The 18,936-nt window shown below is 38.9% G+C and overlaps 1 protein-coding gene across 1 annotated transcript in view; it reads right to left on the bottom strand.

The window, feature by feature from the left end:
* The window catches only part of LOC117408541 (malignant fibrous histiocytoma-amplified sequence 1 homolog), a 51,125-nt gene extending 41,368 nt beyond the window's left edge, over positions 1-9,757 (bottom strand). The window contains exon 1 of the mRNA XM_034013616.3: positions 6,416-9,757. Within this exon, the coding sequence (XP_033869507.3) occupies positions 6,416-9,263 (2,848 nt within the window). The 5' untranslated portion in view covers positions 9,264-9,757. The remainder of the gene's footprint in view (positions 1-6,415) is intronic.
* Positions 9,758-18,936: the final 9,179 nt, after the last annotated feature.

The raw sequence follows: 18,936 nt of genomic DNA, 5'->3' as shown, positions 1-18,936 counted from the left end.
GCTATAACAATGACAAGTTACAGTGTCAGCTGGGATCATTTAAATGCTTAAAGAAAAATAAATAATTTCTCTGCTCCAAAGCTTTACTTATTTTTAACTTTGGTGTCTATACCAGCCCAGAGGGAGCCCAGCAGACCAGGACCAACCTGGAGACCAGTGGACTGAATTCTGTTGTTGCGTAATTTTTTTTCAGTTTCAATAACCTTAAAATATTTGAATAATGTCACCGAAATATGTGGATCCTGCATTGTGATTTAAGTGACGTATTAGAATACCTTAAATACATGCTTTTTCTGGGATTTCTTGGGACAAATTGTTGACATGACATATCCTCCAACTAAACTTCTGAAATTAACATGTGTTCCACTGATTTAGCTGGAGAGCTGTATTATTCTGCAAAGGAAGGAAGGTGGTGAGGACAAGGGAGCATGGCAGGGAACTGTTCCAAGAATTCCACTGCTCTCCCATGAAGGGGAGCATAGTGGAGTTTTCAAAACAAGAAATGCTTTGTCATCCAGATATTACTGGCCAGGAATGATGGTTGAGACTGTAAAATGCGTATATTTCTGATCACAGAGATCATGTTTAGTGTGGATGCTTTGAGAAATAATTATGTGATTTGAGCATAAAATCTCAAATCATGTTTTTAGGTAGCTGAGTGTGACAGATGTCAAAAGATTGGTAAACCACGTGTGGTCGATTCAACATTACAGAGCATTCAGGTAACTTTGGAATAATAGTATAAAACATATACTTGCTGTATTCCTCAAGAAGATTAGACTTTCAGTACAATTTCACATTCAGAGTCCAAGAAATGAGTATAGTACTATATTTATTACCATTGAGTTTTCTTATTTTCTGAAGGTTTCAACAGTATGGGAACTGGTGTGGATTGATTTAACTGGGCCCTTGCCACAGACTGCAGATGGAAACCAGTATATATTAACCGCTAGAGACTACTTCTCAAAATGGGTCGAATCCTTTCCAATGAATACAAAGACTGCAAAGGAAGTTACAAAGTGTCTGTGCACTATTGTATATTGACATGGCTGTCCTCTCTGAATCCTTTCAGATCAAGGAAGACAGTTTGTTAATGAAGTGGGTATTTATAATTACGGCATCTGATTTGCAGGTGAAATTATTTTCCAATTTCAGGTGAATGCTTTTTTAAAAATCGGGTAGAATGAAAAAAAACGGGTGAAATCGGGTGGATTTTTTTAATATATATAATCAAGAAAGAATAAACATTGGGGTAGAAATCTGGTTTTATTTAGAAAGAAATAAACAAATGCTTAAGTACAAAGTGTTGACAACAAAGTCGTCATCAACAGTTTAAATCCCCAGCGTATGTATATTTCCACACATTGGGGTATGCAAACTTTTGACGACATATTTCTCCCCCCCCCCCCCCCCCCACTCTCTCTCATTCTCTGCGTCTCTCACACATACTGTATATGGAGGCATTTCTCCATTTCAATCAAGTTTTATTTTTTAGTGGAGTTGCAAGTATAATTGCACAAAGAACATACGGGAAAACTAAACAACTTTACTCCATGCTGTTTTACAAAGAGAAACGATCGACGGTTACATCTAAATGCTCTTGGCTTAAACACACACTCATAAAACAAATAACTGGGAAGAAAAGTGGGCAAAAAAAGTAAAAACCTTAAAGCTATATTGCTATAATTAAAAAAAAAATCCAAAAAAAAGTATATATTTAGCATTAATTTTTTGAAGTAGAAAATAATAATTTAAAAAACTTTACTCTTTTCAGGTGCAGTGGCATACACTGAATGTACACGGTACTCTGCTGAAGAAAAATGTGTACTCAATGGGTAGAAGAATGTCTTCGCTTTGTTCTTTCTTTGTGTTTGTAATTAAGGTGTACTGGTATGCTTAGGTAATTGCAATCTACCGTTTTTTTTATTTACTGCAGTTTATACATTCCACTTCCGAATACACATCACTGTTATCAGGTTCATTTCCCTGAACCTCCAATGAGATATCTGGGCTGTAATGGGTTAAAACCTGTACATTTTAGTCAAGACACAGGGTAGCCCATTTGGAGCTGTCATTTCTGCTTCTCCAAATGAGCTATCTGGGCTTTAGTGGGTTAAAACCTGTACATTTCAGTCAAAACACAGGGTAGTCCGTTTGGAGCTGTCATTTCTGCTTCTCTGAATGAGCTTCCTCGTACTGTTCTATTTAGGTAGTTCATTTGGAGGGGAGGCGCTATTTATCAGACTAGTCTGAAAACCTTTGCTACGGGAGGCCCATTTGGAGGGGGAGGCTTAGATTTTCAGAACACCGGCAGCACATCACAGGCTCTCTCCAGCAAACTACCACTTGCACCCGAGAAGCCAGTGGCATGACTTGTCCCTGTTACAGTCTGTCAATAATGGAACCAAAACGACAAGCAAACTGTATGATTATTATTTTTTTTTTTTTTTAAAACAGCACTGCATGATTCAGCATTGATTGGGAAGGTTTTCTGTCTACCAGAAAGCCCAATCCCTTTGTTATTCCCGAACAGCAGCATATTTTTGCTAAACTACCTAAATAAAACATTTGAGACTATAAGTCAAAGTTATCAAAAAAATTGCATAGTCTACAATCTACGAAGAAACCAGAGAAACTGGAATTCACACCCGAGGTGTATACTGTTCCCAAAATGCATCAATAAATGTACCTCCTAATTATGCAGAGTGGGAGGTTTTTCACTCCATTGATGTTGAATTACTATTTAGTAAATTAATCAGTTTATGTTAACAGTATTTGGCCTCACCCTTTCTGGTAACCCAATTAATCCAGTCAATGAATGTAGTTAAGTTATTACAAAAAGCCACTATCTTCACTTAGTATACACCTATTAGACTTTGTACTGTCAAATATTAGTTGTTTTATCGTCTACAGAACTGAATATTTCTGATTACACCAGCAGTAAGTTTACAAACTTACAAAACGCATCTGACCTTATACTGTGCTTCTGTCTACCTGTCACTCTACTACTGTCACCTGCTATAGAAACATCTGGATTTGTTCTTAAGAACATAAGAAAGTTTACAAACGAGAGGAGGCCATTCAGCCCATCTTGCTCGTTTGGTTGTTAGTAGCTTATTGATCCCAGAATCTCATCAAGCAGCTTCTTGAAGGATCCCAGGGTGTCAGCTTCAACAACATTACTGGGGAGTTGGTTCCAGACCGTCACAATTCTCTGTGTAAAACAGTGCCTCCTATTTTCTGTTCTGAATGCCCCTTTATCTAATCTCCATTTGTGACCCCTGGTCCTTGTTTCTTTTTTCAGGTCAAAGAAGTCCCCTGGGTTGACATTGTCTATACCTTTTAGGATTTTGAATGTTTGAATCAGATCGACACGTAGTCTTCTTTGTTCAAGATTGAATAGATTCAATTCTTTTAGCCTGTCTGCATACGACATGCCTTTTAAACCCGGGATAATTCTGGTTGTTCTTCTTTGCACTCTTTATAGAGCAGCTTTCTTTGGTATGGAATGGGAACACTTTCGGCTTACTGTATGCTAAACAGGAAGTGAAATATTTCTGACATATACATTGAATCAGACAGGAACCCAAGGGGAATTTTGCAGACATGAACTAAGCCGGGAAGATCGTCAAAGGGGCTGCCTTCATGAGACACAGCCTGGCCTATCAGTTACACCACTCACACACACTCTCACACACACACTCACACTCACACACACACCCACAGATTGGAATGCTGCTACCTAATGCAGTTGGAAGGCAGCCAACAGAATTAGCTCTGATGACTAGCCATTCTTGTTATGTACACCCAAAAGCTTCTGCAAAAGATCAATTTGCTGCACTGAAATCCAAAAATCTATGTAGAACATTTAAATGCAATTAATACAGATAAGCATTCTCGCATCTGTAGGTATACAAATTACAGAGTAAAAAAACATTTAAATAATAGTAGACATGCTCAAATTATTTCTACATGTGACATAAATGCAGTGTACTTTTCCTTTAAATAGGCTTAGCTAAAGATCTCAGAGTACAATGATCTGTCATTTTACACTATTAAAGAAGTATGGCAATGCCAAGTATGGGACAAGTCCCCTACTTCCTTTTTACACACCAGCCTTAACTCCCTGGAATAGCTGAATATATTGTTCAAATTCAAAAGCATACTGTACTGAACAATTCTCACTTGGGACTATCCTGCATACATTTGTGTATATAAATTTGTATATAAAGCAGTTTTTTTTTCTTTGGTTGAAATGTTCATTAAAGATTGAACATGGATGCAAAGCATCTGGTTTACACCCCTTCTGATGAAATGAGTGGAGAGAGAATACCTCTCAGTCATTCACCATTACCTAAACCAAGGGGCAACTCACTGCTACTGTAAATAGAGGACAGGATGAGGCATAGCCTGCAGGGGAACCAGTGGCAATTAAAGCACCATCAAATCTATTTGCTCTGGTGGCAGAAATAGATCTACTGGTAGAACAATAACAATACAATCTGCAACCACTGATTTCCCTTGTAAAGCTTATAAGAGTTTACTCATTGAGATGACAACTCAAGAAATCATCTGGTTCCTATAATTCAAGGCATACTTTCTATTCAATGTTTGTACTTTGAGGCATCCTTCCTTACCCTGGTGTTCTTTCTAGTGGCTTGGCTAGGAAAATGCATTATTAGTTCTATCCAGTATTTTAAACCATTGGTGCATGTCTTATCTGTAGCAGGAATTACAGAATCCACTGTCCCCATGGCAACATTTTTTCTCCTGCCAAGTTAGCCCTTCCCAAATGCTCCAGACACAGGGATGCAGGCCGGCTGCCCCAAAGTAATTAGTGTAGCCTTTTGTCTAGGCTGGGTTAAACCCAGCTGAGATCACCGAAGTAGTCTACAAAAGATAAGGTGCCTTAACCCATTGCACACTTGGGCTGGGCAATTTGTTTACACACATACTGTGATGGGCCATATTCACTTACAAAGCTTTTACAAGTTTGCAGCTTTTTATGAACATTTTTTGATTCTGAAGAGAAATCTAAGTTACCCACAAATGCTGTGGTTATTCCCTTTTACACATTTAGGTGGTTAGAATTAATCCTCACTGAGCTTTAAATATTAACCTGGAATAAATAAGTACATTCAAAATGGATTGAAAATGTTTTTAAACTGAAAGCAGGACATTGTGAATACAACAAATGAACCTAAAAACTACTTTGTTAAATGTTATGGTACAGCTGCATAGGGAAATATACACCTGTCTTCTTGTACCTACTACTTTCCATTATGTTGGTTCACTGTCAGCTCTATTATAAAGACATCTGTATAAAACAAGGCAAGGTAAAGACCTAGATATGTTTGAGGCACATCCTATGTACAACTAAATCGGGAGACAGAATGGACATCGCTGGAGAAAGGGACCCCAAGCTCAATGGAAGGTTTTACATGGCAATTCCGTGACAGGCGGGGCTAGCTTTGTTTTGTCAACAGAGAATTGATGGTTGCGATTCTTATTCTTCACCTAATTCCCCTCACACAATCTTTTAAATAGCTGCTAATAAAGTTAGCGCTACGTATAACCTTAAGAGATCCATTTCCACAGTACAGAAGCCAAATTCTATCTACCAAGCTGATTTTGTGAGAGAAAAAAACAATGGCTTGTAAGGGCTGTAGCATCTCCAAAGAAGAGCTGCACACTGGGGTGCCCTGACAGAGACCTCAGACAAATAACCCTCCTAGCTGGGGTAATATGGAGTATATCTTATTACCTGAAGTTATTTAAAAGCATGTGTTGTAAATCAAAATTAGTCCATCCTCACCTAATTTGTAGGGCAATAATAAAGACTCATCAGCATATGCTATAATTGTAAGAAGAAAACAATGCAAAGAGGTATTTTACAAATACACAGATTACAAATACTAAATATTTAAGATTCATTTAGATTTTTTTTTCAAATAATAGCCCTGCTTTGTTATTCTGTGTTATTTAATGGTATTGTAGCACTGCTATTATTTTTTTCATTTAGCTGAAGTCAGAGTTACCATTTGAACTAAATCTACTTTGAAAGAGATTTAAACAGTCAAGAGAATGGTATGGTTAGGCGACTTGTCTAAAACTGCTGTTTCTTTTAATTACTAACTGAATAAACACAAAAAGTAACATATTGTATGTTGTTTGAAAAACACAACTGTGGATTAGTGCTTCTGATATAATCTGACAGTATTTAAAGAGTAAACAGTCCAGACAATCAAAGCATGTCTTTGAAGCTTCCTTCACACACACACACAACAGTGATGGAGAGACTTTCATTGCGAGAGCTTAGTCAGACAAGTTTAAACAGCTTTCCTCCTATAACCTAGGAAGACAGACCATGTACAATCAATATAGACATCATTTGTCAAATTTAAACAGCACTTACCTGGAAAGGTGTGTGGGTTAGGTGACCCTCTTTTAAGGCACTTGGAACAGAGAACATGCACAGTGTAATACAGTCCTGGCCATTCCTGCAGAAGGACATTCAATTCTTCCACTAAAGGAATTATGGCTTGCCAAGCAGTCCAGATATTTGGCAACGAAGCGTGGCTGGCGATGGACAAGGTGTCTGCCTGCAGGCCACTCTGGGATGGCCAGTAACTAACCACCACAGGCACTTTCCCACGGTAGGCAAATATTTGAAACTTTCCATCTGACCGCTGCACTACATGGGCATTGACCTGCACACTGTACCTGGCAAAGAGGCCCGGAGGGAAGAGGAACGGGAAGTTGTACTCGATCTGGAGCTGCTCTACTGCAAAAAGGTGCCCAGACATGTTAGAGCTCCCATTGATCCAGGCTTCAGCATGCGGCGTTTGGTTTTTTACATACCAAGGAAACTTGTACCACACAGTGGCACCATTGAGGGGCTTTGACTTTAGTTTATTAATGCAATAACAGAGGCCCATCTTTTCCAGCAGTTCCAGGATGAGATGCAGGTCCTGCTGCGTCTTAATGTGGGCCTTGAGGAGAAGCTTGATGACATGGGAGGGCAGGAGGCCATGTAAGAGGAAGCCCTCAACATAGTGGTGGAGCTGTGCAGCTGTCAGCTGGTCCATGTCGTCATGAATCAGCAGCTTCTGCAGCAGCATGGTAGCATCCCGCTGAAAGAAGACATTGAGGATATCAATAAGCTTGGACAGGTTGTGGAAGACATATTCCTTGAGGGTCAAGCTGTCCTCAAAGTAAAGGAGTTTGCCGCTCTCATGTAGGTAAGACAGTGCACTCTGAAGACGGTCCTCAGTTAGACCTGCCTGCAGCCCCAGCCGGGCTGAATCCCACCAGGACACCCAGAGCTCCTGGGGCTTGAAATGCAGCTCCTCCAGCATCTGCCAGGACTTTGGAAGGACGCGGTGAAGGTTGGGGAAAATCTCCCGGTGCTCGGCCACTGACATGAGCTTCTCTTTCAGCCGCTGGGCGTTTCTGAGGTCCTTGGCACAGCTCACGCAGAAGACCGGGGATAGGATCTGAAGCCGGTTGTTGAGCAGGTACTGCAGCTGAGCTTTTTTGCGTCGCAGGTTTTTATCTGAGACCCCATAAAAGAGAGCATGGGGGCTGGAGGTCCTCACATCATAGTCCTGGCCCAGAGCTCGGTCCACCTTGTGTGCCAGGCCTTCCAAGAACTTAATGTCCCTTTTCTCCTGAAGAGCTATTTGGCGGTGGATATCCAGACATTTTTCTTCTATTTCCATCTCATTGCACAAATCCATGTGGGTCCCCACAATGCACACCACACCATGTGGGACTTTGGCACTGAGCAGGTGCAGGAAATAACCCACATAGGTATAAAAATGTTTAGACGTGTATGCTTTTAAGTTGACTACCAGTATGTACAAAGCACCAGGTGAAAGAAAAAACGGTTTTATCAAATCATAATTGTTATCCCCCGATAAGTCATAAACAATAAAGGTAAGACTCCGCTCTACATCTGCAATCCAGTTCGTCACGTCTATCCCTTTATTTCCAGGCACTGCAGGAATATCCTGTCTCTTACTAACGAGGCATTGCCTCAGTTTTGTTTTCCCAGCATCCTTTAGTCCCATTAGAACCAATTTTAACCTTGGCTTTACGGCAGGCTGGGAATGTGCTAATTCTTTCTGATAGGCCGCTATGTAGGGGATGCCTTTCATACACACCTCATAGGGAGGCTGTATCAGAGGATTGTCTTTAATTTTCCATATGTTAACTCTGGAGAGTTTCCCAAAGTTTTCAGGAAGGATGGCAATTTGGTTACCCTGTAACACCAGCTCCTCTAGTTTACCAAGCTCCACTATAGTGTCAGGAAGGTATGTTATTTTGTTATTGTCCAACCACAAATTAGCAAGCATAAAGAGCTTGCCTATCTCCTCAGGGACAAATGACAGTTTGTTCCTGCTTAGGTATAGTTCTTCCAAACCCACAAGCTCAAGAATAACAAGAGGAAAAGCTTCAAAGAAGTTTGAAGAAATGTTAATCATTTTCAGTCTTTGCAATTTTCCAAAAGGCTGTGGTAAAGCTGTCAAAGCATTGTTATCCAGCATAAGGCTTTCCAAGTTTTTCAAATCACAGAAGGTCTCCGGTAACGCAGAGATTTTAGTGCTGCTCAGCCACAATATTTTTATGGACTGCAACGTCATTATTCCAGTTGGCAAACAATCTATTTTATTGCCGGAACAGTCCAGCTCCTCCAGATCGCTTAGTAACAAAATCTCCTGTGGGAACTGAGCGAGTTTGTTGTGATCTGCGTCCAGTGTCCTCAGCTTTTTAAGCTGGCCAAAAGAACGAGGAAATTGGCAGAGTTCGTTAAAACTAATATCCAGCTCCTCTAAGCTCTGTAAAGTCCCTATCTGTGATGGCAGGGCTGTCAGCTTGTTGTGGCTGATGCACAGTTTTTTCAGATTTTTCAAGCATCCTATTTCCTCAGAGAAATTACCTAAGCAATTGTGGCTCAGGTCCAGCTCCGTCAGGTGCCCGAGCTCGAAAACCGGCAGCGGGATACTGGCGAATTTATTTCTCCTCAATATAAGAATGTGCAGGTTGATCAGGGCGGCTCCCAACCCCTCGGGCAGCTCCTGTAGAGAGTTGTTCCCCAGGTTTAGAGCCTCTATCTCGTTGATGTTCTCAGGCAGAGTAATCTTCTGGTTGTTATGGGTACTGAGGGTCAGCTGGCGCAGGTTGCTTCTCAGCTTTCTGGAGCGCAGCGCAGCATCTCTCCATAACCTGGCTGTTTTCAGTTTATTCTCCTTTCCATCCATGGTTCGGTTAGACCACACCTCTCTGTTTTCATTGAGTGCAGTATTTATTATTCTCCGGGTAGCAAGGTTACTTGCCCCCTTTCCTTCACAGCTCGCATTTTCTGCATCACCGTCATCGTTACAAAGGCATTGCGATTCAAAGATATGCGCTGCAGTTCTACTAAACGAAAACAAGACAGCAGCGGTGGTGTCTGTACCTTCTGCGCCATCGAGTATAGCAAAAACAGCAGCCCAACAAGAATGAGCCTTACTTCAATAAATAATATTCCACCGCATACGCCAGATTAGTCGCCCGGGAACGCCAGCGCTTCACTCAGTATCAAGACATCTCGACCGCTTTGTCATGGGCTTGTTTTTAGAATGAACAAACAGCAATAACGGCAGACTGCTTTCCTCCCTGGTTTACGCCGCTGCGTCTGTGCTGTAGTTGCTCTGAGCTGAGAGATTGAAACTGCAGAACCGCCTCGACGAGCGCGTCAGACTGCCCTGCCCACCTTCCAGGAGGAAAGAGAAGCACAGGCAGTGAGGAGATAAGCGTTGTACTTATGCAAGAAATAATTAATATGTATTTTAAGTACTTTTTTATATACAAAGTGTATTTTATCTATCTATCTATCTATCAAAATCGAAAGTGAGTGTGCTTTTTCCAGTTGGTGGGGAAAAGGAAGGGTTCGGTGGGTCGTTAATTATTATTTTTAACATTTCTATTCATTCCCAAAAAAGGTATTTCACGACAATAAAAATACCAGTTCAGTTGCAGAGCACCACTAATAGGCTGTTTGTAAAGACCCTTCCTTAACTGCGCATTGCTTCCCTTCCAATGATGATTTATACACGCGTCAAAGCAAAATATTCAGATCTTACTGCAGAAACGAAGTAAAAGATAGGGGCAGATGATATTTCAAATACACATAAAACACACACACACACATATAAAATATATAAAAACTGCAGTGTACAAAAATAAATAAATAAAATATGAAAACATGAAATCTTTTTTTTTTTTTTTTTGCATGTACGCAAAAGGTTTAAATGCTTTTTTTTTACTTAATTTTTTTAATTTATTTCGGGGCGTTTCTGACAAAAGCTCTTCAACTGTGTAGAAAAAAAAATGTGGATGATGTCATGATTATGTCAGAATAGAATGTTCTCTCCAAAAGGTTCCAAAATTCCTAGTTTGAAGATAATCTCACGTCCTCTTTGTTTCCGACAGCATTTGTTCCACGGCACTAATCCCACAGATCGTGGTGATTATTTCTCACACCCAAATGAGGCTTGCCGTGACTCGATTCCCTGTTCCCAATGTTTAAGACGCATCACAGAAGCTAAATTCTGCATTTCTAATATATACATTACATATACTTTATATCATAGCAGTCAACTAAATGCAAATTTGAGAATTCCACCGGTCCTCACTTACCACCGTACCAACACACTAACATTTTACAGCAAGACCCGTCTAAAGCGCCTATTTTCAAGACTCAAAAAAAAAAAAAAATCATTCGAATCAACACTACTGCATTTCCAGTAGCCTGATTTCACCAATGATAACCACACTGTGGAAGACATCACCATCTGTGGGGTCAGTCAGCCTCAGGGTACAAATGCTGCTCGGAAATAAAGGGAACGTGAGTTTATCTTCAAACTAGGAACTTGGAACCTCTTGGAATCAACATTATGTGACATAATCATGACATAATCAACAGAATTTTTGAAAAATAACAAGCTTACACTGCACTGTTTAGTTTTCTTTCTACACAGCTGAAGAGGGGGCGTAAAAACGTAAACCAATAAAAATGAATGCATCTTGTTAAAAAAAAACAAAAAAACAAGATTGTACCAGAATTATAATTTCACAAATGTATCAAGCATTATGTGTTTACCCCATATGCGTTTTCTACATTTCTCTGGTACACGAAGAACGTTTTCATTGTCTCGGAGACGTTTTTCTTTTTCTGTTTTATTTATTTTTGGTGTGATGCACTGAGAAGCGGCAGCAAGTTGTTGTAAGTCTCCATCTAGTGGTTAATTTATGTAATTACAGGGTTCCATTGATTTCGACAGTGACGTTCCTGTGTTGACCAGTCATTGCTACCAGGATTTTAAAATGAACAGATAACACCGTGTAACCAATTTTTTTTTTTGGTTCCTGGGTAGTAAGTGTTATTTCCTAATTGCTTATGCCTCAAAAGTATAGAAAATGACTATTATTCCCCTCAAACTTTGCTTTTGTGACCAGGACAGTAATATTTTGAAATTTACCTATTTTCCAGAACATTCCAGATAGATTCAATGCTGAGTAAACTTGGAGTAACTTCTAGAACTTTCTAGAACTTTCCAGTAATATAAATAGTAGTATAAATACAGGGGCCTTAAGCCCACCAGTTCAGTTTAGTTCCAGCTGCCTAAGTGGATACATATCTGCATTTTTCTGAGATGGCATCAAGGTCATAGGAGACTTAAAAATGGTGGCATTCCTGATGGGTCTCCAAGGCAGTTTTACCAAGTTTCCCTGCTATCTTTGCCTTTGGGACAGCAGGGATACCAAGGCGCACTACCACAGGCGGGACTGGCCACAGCGGACCGAGTTCTCTGTGGGGAGGAACAACGTCAAGTGGGAGCCACTGGTGGACCCCCGGAAGGTGCTGATGCCACCACTGCACATCAAATTGGGCCTTATGAAACAATTTGTCAGAGCTCTAGATAAGGAGTCTGCAGCCTTCAAGTACCTTCAAGACTTCTTCCCTAAGCTGTCTGAGGCAAAGGTCAAAGCCGGTGTCTTCGTCGGACCACAGATAAAGAAGATCCTGGAGTGCAATGAATTCCCCAAGAAGCTCACTAGTAAGGAGAAAGCGGCTTGGAACAGCTTTGTCGCAGTGGTTTGGGGCTTCCTGGGCAATCACAAGGCCAAAAACTATGTGGAGCTGGTTGAGACTCTGGTGAAGAACTATGGCACAATGGGCTGTAGGATGTCCCTCAAAGTCCATATCCTTGATGCTCATCTTGATAAATTCAAGGAGAACATGGGAGCGTACTCGGAGGAGCAAGGCAAGCGCTTCCACCAGGATATACTGGACTTTGAACGCCGCTACCAAGGACAGTATAACGAGAACATGATGGGAGACTACATTTGGGGGCTGATTCGTGAAAGTGATTTACAGTAAAATCGTAAATCTCGAAAAACTACTCACTTCTAAATCTTTTGTAGTCATTTTTGTATTACTTTAGTATAAATACATGTTAATTTGGATTCATATGTTGTTTTTTTCTGACTTTATGTGAACGAAAAGACACAAATTCGCCCGTTTTCTCATTGGAAATAGGTAAATTTCAAAATATCACTGTCCTGGTCACAAAAGCAAAGTTTGTGGTGAATAATAGCCATTTTCTATACTTTTGAGGCATAAGCAATTAGGAAATAACACTTGCTACCCAGGAACAAAAATTGTGTTACATAGTGTAATGCGCAGCCTCTTCTCGATATGCTGCCCCCGAGCAACATTGGACTTCTAACAACAGATCTAAGACAATAAAAACAACAACAAAAACGTAACTGGTATTTTTTTTTTTTTTTTTAACATAACAAGAAATATTAAAATTGAAAGCGGTCGAATAACAATAAAACACATTTTTGGGGAGGTTGCCATTACTGGTCCCACTTGATTTTGATCCTTCTTATTGGGTCAATACTTTTTTTTCAACACTGAATAGCCTCATTATCAAGTGGGTTTTAAAAGAAAAAACAGTTTTAGGGTGAAAATTAATCTAGTTCTATTCCATTCATGTTATTTCAACCTTATTTAAATGTTACATTTAATTTGTACAGTACTGTATGTAAAAGAGGGATGACTTGCCAAGCTATTTAAAAAGTATTTCCTCCAGAGCTGTGTGTGAGAATATACCCCTTAACATACAGATCAAATCCGCTTTCATTAACAAGTCAACGAATGTAAGATATACTGTATAGGAAGCATGAAACATGTCCCCTGTTCTGTATTAGTAACACATTTACTAATATTGAACTGTTTTTACTGTACACACTGCAGTATAATGAAAACAAATATTGTAGTTCAGCAGACCATTTTATTTGGTAGATTATTTATTCTGCCGTGATATATTTTATTTCTCAAACATTATTTTGCTATCATAAGCACGCTCCGTGTCTAAAGTGCCTTTTTCAATGTGGAAGATGAATCCAAGGTCAATTATAGCTTCACACTGTAAATTCCTGGTTAATTGTTATTGTAAAAAAAAATCTGGAACTCTTTTACTTTTAGTATGAAGATGGAATTTGACAATCTCTCATTTTCTGGCTATAAAGATCATATCTGGGAATTGCTTATAGCCTCTTGTCATTGTTTTTTCCTTTAGTCCACATTAGCATATAGATGTGACCTATTTCTGTATTGTAGCAAATAGTTCTGAGCTGTGCGTTATGTACCCTACCAAAATAAAATGATATTTTTGTGGATTTTATGGCCCGTTCCTACTTCAAAGTTGTCCATCCCTTATCTAGCCCTTTCACGCATAGAGGTCACTACAGTGGACAGCTATTTTTAAGTGATTATCTCCTATAGAAACTCTGTTTTAACATCACTAATGCATGGTATCCTCTTCAGTGGACGTCTACTGAAATTAAAACGCCTGCTATCTAGTGGCATTTGATAGGTACTACAAAAAACATAAAGGTGATGGCAGAGAAAAGTTCAGGAGCACCGAGCACCTCAGGGATTTCTGTAAAATCCTTTTACACAAAAAGAGCAGAGCAGGAAGAAAATATATATTCAAAGAAAGTAATGTTTAGGGAATAATATGGTATATGTTTTGTTCAAATAGTCACTTTATTTTTTTCACAGTTTATGTTAAACCATATGTCCACTTAAGTGGACGTCATGCAATATTAAGATTCACATTGCACATTAGGCCTATGTTGTTCTATAGGCCTATGCTAAATATTTTTTGTCCTATAAGAGCTATATATTGCAGTGTGGTCCACAAATAGGCTCATTTGGATCATTTTATCTTCTCTCAACTGTTTTTTAATTGAAAAAGAATTTTCTGAATACTTATTATTAGCAGCAGCTGTGTGGTAGTAGTAGCAGTTTTATTAGTAGTATTGTTATTTTCTTACCCAGACATCAAGAGCATCTAGCTACAGGGTTGTAGAGGAGATTCCATCACAATCAAGTAGCAGTGATAGTGATGATGGTGAAAGGCAGCCAGACACGCAGAGAGAGGAGCAGGGAGCCCACGCAGCAGCAGTGAAACAGATGAGGATAGTGATGATGATGCTGAAGTAGTTGAGGGAGTGGGGAATCACTGGCCAAAGCTAACTGATGCAAAAAATGCTAACAGGTACACGGAAATCTAAGTACATCTGCATGCAGTGCAGTCATTGTGTCCTGGGTGTTTTCACAATTGTGTCTTGTTTACTTCCATCTTTCTCAAAATGATCACTTCATCTTTTAACAGATTATCTTTTTTATATATTTTCTTTTTTGTATATGTTACATCTTTATGTGACCAATATAAGCTGTGTGCGAGTTGTGTGCAACTATTCAGCAACAATTATTGGCAAACAGAAAGATCTCAGTGAGGATCTCAAAAGGGGCATGATAGTGGGTGTCCATACAAACTGCATTGGCAAATGAGTCATGACAGGTCGGGCCCATAGACATGTAGAATGTATTGTGAAAAGCAACAAACCTGACACAGTGGCCCGAAATTCGAATCACAGAAACCATCTGCTACTCAAACAGTATGCCGAAGCTACGCCTTCCTCTTTTAAGGCCATTTTCAATTTTGTATGTCCATTCAGTACATTGCACTGTATCATTTTTGATGAAAATATTGCACTATATTTAGTTTCTTAAACATTGTGTTATTTATTTAATGCTATGTGAATGACCTTCTTTGTACTTCTAGGCTGTGTGAGGTATTGAGTGTTGTTTGCCCCCAATACACTTTGTTTGGGGGGAGGGGGGGGGGGGGTGTTGGGGTTGACAGCACGCAGCATTACTAACCGATTCTCCTGGATCTATTGATCTTGCCTGGCTGGCTGGATTAAGCATCCCTATTGGTGGCATGAGGGAGTGGCGTGTGGGTGATACTAATGCAGCTGTTAACTTTAATAAATGGGTTTTTGCAGATTCGATTCAGTTTGTTTGATTCGATTCAGACTGTAAGCTGCAAGTGCTCCATTTTAAAATTGAGGAGTTGAAAAGGCGAGACAGGACACCTTTTTGTGCGACACACATTTAGGACATGTCTATTCACTACTGAAAAGATTGGAAACACTAACCCCAACCAAAAGACAATCTGGCTCCTGGCTAATGTGCCATAGATGACAATTCAATCACCATCAGAATCTAGAGGCTGGAGAGAAGGTACAGTACCACCAGCCTGGATACAGTATGGACCAGAATACCATCGCCTGTGAAGCGTGCATAGAGCGTGTGGCATGTGGTTGTAAGACAAAGTACAAAAGGGTAAATTACAAATGTATCTAAGGACATGTTTATACTCTTGCCTGTGGTTACAATGCAGAATAATGATGCAAACCTGTTGGAAAGACTGCAAATGGGATTTTGAATATATTACTCAAGGTAAATTACTTGTTTAGATGCTATTTCCCAAACTTTAGAAAAACATTTGTATTTCTTGTTAAAATAGTGCTGTAAGATATGGAATCTGTCATCTCTTATTTTTGGAAATAACAACATTTCCTAACTCCCAATCCTCGGTTTCGACTTTGCACTACCACATGCTGCTGAGGTGCAAGAGAAACTAAAACAAGAATTCCTTTATATTTAGTTATGAAATATCCACATAATAAACATGGCATGCTTACTTTGAGAAAAATGCCATTTTCTGTTAAGAATTTCCATGCATTTTAATAATATCGTTCTATATTAGTTGTGTCATTGTGAGTTTAATAGAATTAGCATGTCTTAGCACACTGTTAATTTTCCTAGACCCCTAGGTGTTGTAGATAATATTTAGAGCAAAAATGTAATTGGGGTAATTTAACACAACTTTGGCCATTATGACCAATTTGATCAAATGTCACCTGTATAAAAACTGCGCAATGAGTGAGATGTCTGCTTTTCAATTGATCTGCTGCGCTGTTTGGGTGCAATTATTCTCCACCTGTTTTAAGGGCGAGTTCGGGTGTGTGTTGCAACAGCCAGTCACTGTTTTTATACCCAGTTTTTATCTGTTTAACTTGTCTTTTAGTTTAGTTAAGGAGGAAGTGTTGATTTTCAAACTAATAGATCAAACGTGATATCTAGTGAGTGTGCACTGGTTAATTACCTGCCTTTTTAAGCTAATCTGTGTAACTGGTATAGTTGCATTGTTAACTTATAACTTTCAGCTTGGAATGTAGCGACTTTATACAGTCATGTACTCAGCACTCCAGATAAGGTTTTGGGTCTGGCAGTAACTTACCATCTAATTTTAACACCAAGAGAGTAAAATGCAGTTTCAGGGTGTAAAATGCAACATTACCTTGAAGTCATGACTAATCTCGATAAATGCTGTACAATCTTCGATGGTAATGGGATAGGCATTCAAAAAGAGCCTTCCATTTTAACTGCATGTTACTTTGAACTACTGTATAACCACGTGTGTGTTCTACAAGGTTCTTTATCAGCTCAGAGCATTTTTCTCAAGGTATCACACTGACTCTGCAAATTAACTACGTTACTTATATTTTAACATTCAATTCTTAAACTCAGTGAACATGTTAAAACTTCAATATAAAGTCATACAGATAAATAAGGAAATGCATTAATAAGTTTTAAAACAGTTTGTTTAATATTATAGGAACCTTTTTTCAGTGGTTGCTTCTGACGATGGTTCCAGTTGGATTTGTTGTAGCTGGACTGGAGTGTTTACACTTCAACCGGCTAGCCAGAGATTGGATAATGTTTGTTTGGGTTGGTTTTTCTTGTGTACAGTTTCCTAGTAACTGAAGACATTGTATTCTGGGAGATGTAGTTAGTGGAATTTTTAGGGAATTTTTAATTTTTATGTAACTGAGATGGATTTACCAGTGAGCAGGAGGATGATGGGAAATGTAGTTCTGAGAGGTCCATGCGTGTACATGTGAAGCCATCTTGAGGCAGGGAATACAATTTAAAAATTTTAAAAAGTGGTCAAAATGTAAAAAAAATAATAATAATAATAATAATACACACACTTTACAAACAATATTTGGAAAAACTAGGGATGTGCAGACACTCACATTTTCTATGTAACTGCCTTTAAGACATATTTGTCGTTAGTTATTAAATAAATCAAAACACATTTATTAATGTGTTGATTTCAAAACAAGAAAAGCAGCCCTTCACTTACCTTTATAAATAAGTACCAATCAATGGCAGTTAACTTCCACATTTAATGTTTTATCTGCTGATTGGATGCAAATGATCCTCTCATCCAGGGTACTGGCATTTTCACTGCCGTACTGCCGTACCGAGGCCATAAACTCACAATGAAAATATGTTTCAAAACTAGCAAATGCTAATTATTCGTCATGTAAATGTGACCTTTCCTTAAACCTAACACAAGCTACTGCTGTGGCAACTGGGATATGTATTTCTTTGTCGAGAACATCATAGGATAATATCTTGCCTAGGACTACATTCTCCGCGGAGATGACGCTTTTCTAAGGAAACTAAGGAAAGTGAAAAAAAAAAATTCTTTTCAAAAGGATAAAAGAAAAGGTAAGACAAATAAGTGCTAAAATTAGTTTTAGGTAGTTTCATCATGACAGGTTCAATATTAAATAACACTGTCAGATTTGCATTGACTGATAGTTAATATTTGTGTAAACAAGGGAAACCGAGGGACCACATTGTTTTGTGTTGGGTAATTAACCATTTTTTATTAATTTAGTTAACATCTAACAACTTCATATTTCTTAAGGGCAATTATCTGGAAACTACAAGTATTGGAACACCCTTAGAAATAACATTTCTGAAATAATGTCCACCAGTTTTTTCAGCCTTGTCTAAGTGGGAGGGCAGCTACCCTGCCCATGGCTTCCCTAGCCAGCCTCTCCCACTCTCAGCAAACTAAATTATGGGCAGGGGTACCTCGACGGATGAGGACAAAGGCCAAAGATGTAATGAAAATATGTATAACATTGTATTTGTTTTGTTTTTTTTAATAAATATTGTTCTCTGTCGCATGAGTTTTCCTGACTCAAATAATGTTCAGGGTTCTTTTAGCAGGCATATCCAAGACAAATTTATAGCATGTTTATATTGATTACTAACTTCCCTAAAGGTACTGGCTGCAGAGATCATAAAGGAATGATCAGATATCCCTCCTGAACAACATCTTGTAGATGGCTGCCCAGGGTAGCCAGGACCTATTTAAATTGTCATGGCTTGTTTTTCTAATTTATTGACCACCTCCTGTATGCTGACTATTATCTGGGGATATGTCAAACCTCATATTTTTCCAGAGAATCACTTATCCAACTGTCATGGAAATTGGTATTAACACTATTATAAGTTATTAAGATATCAGATATCCATCTATCTGTATGTCACAGTTTTGCATATATCTAGAGAGCTGCCAATCCAATTGTGATTAAGCATTTGATTGTCATTTCATATTCTACATACTGTTGATATATATATAAATATATATATATATATAT

The sequence above is a fragment of the Acipenser ruthenus genome, chromosome 1 (assembly GCF_902713425.1).
Source record: "Acipenser ruthenus chromosome 1, fAciRut3.2 maternal haplotype, whole genome shotgun sequence".
Taxonomy (NCBI): domain Eukaryota; kingdom Metazoa; phylum Chordata; class Actinopteri; order Acipenseriformes; family Acipenseridae; genus Acipenser; species Acipenser ruthenus.
The sequence above is the reverse complement of the archived record's forward strand: the minus strand, read 5'-3'. Positions and strand labels throughout refer to the sequence as shown.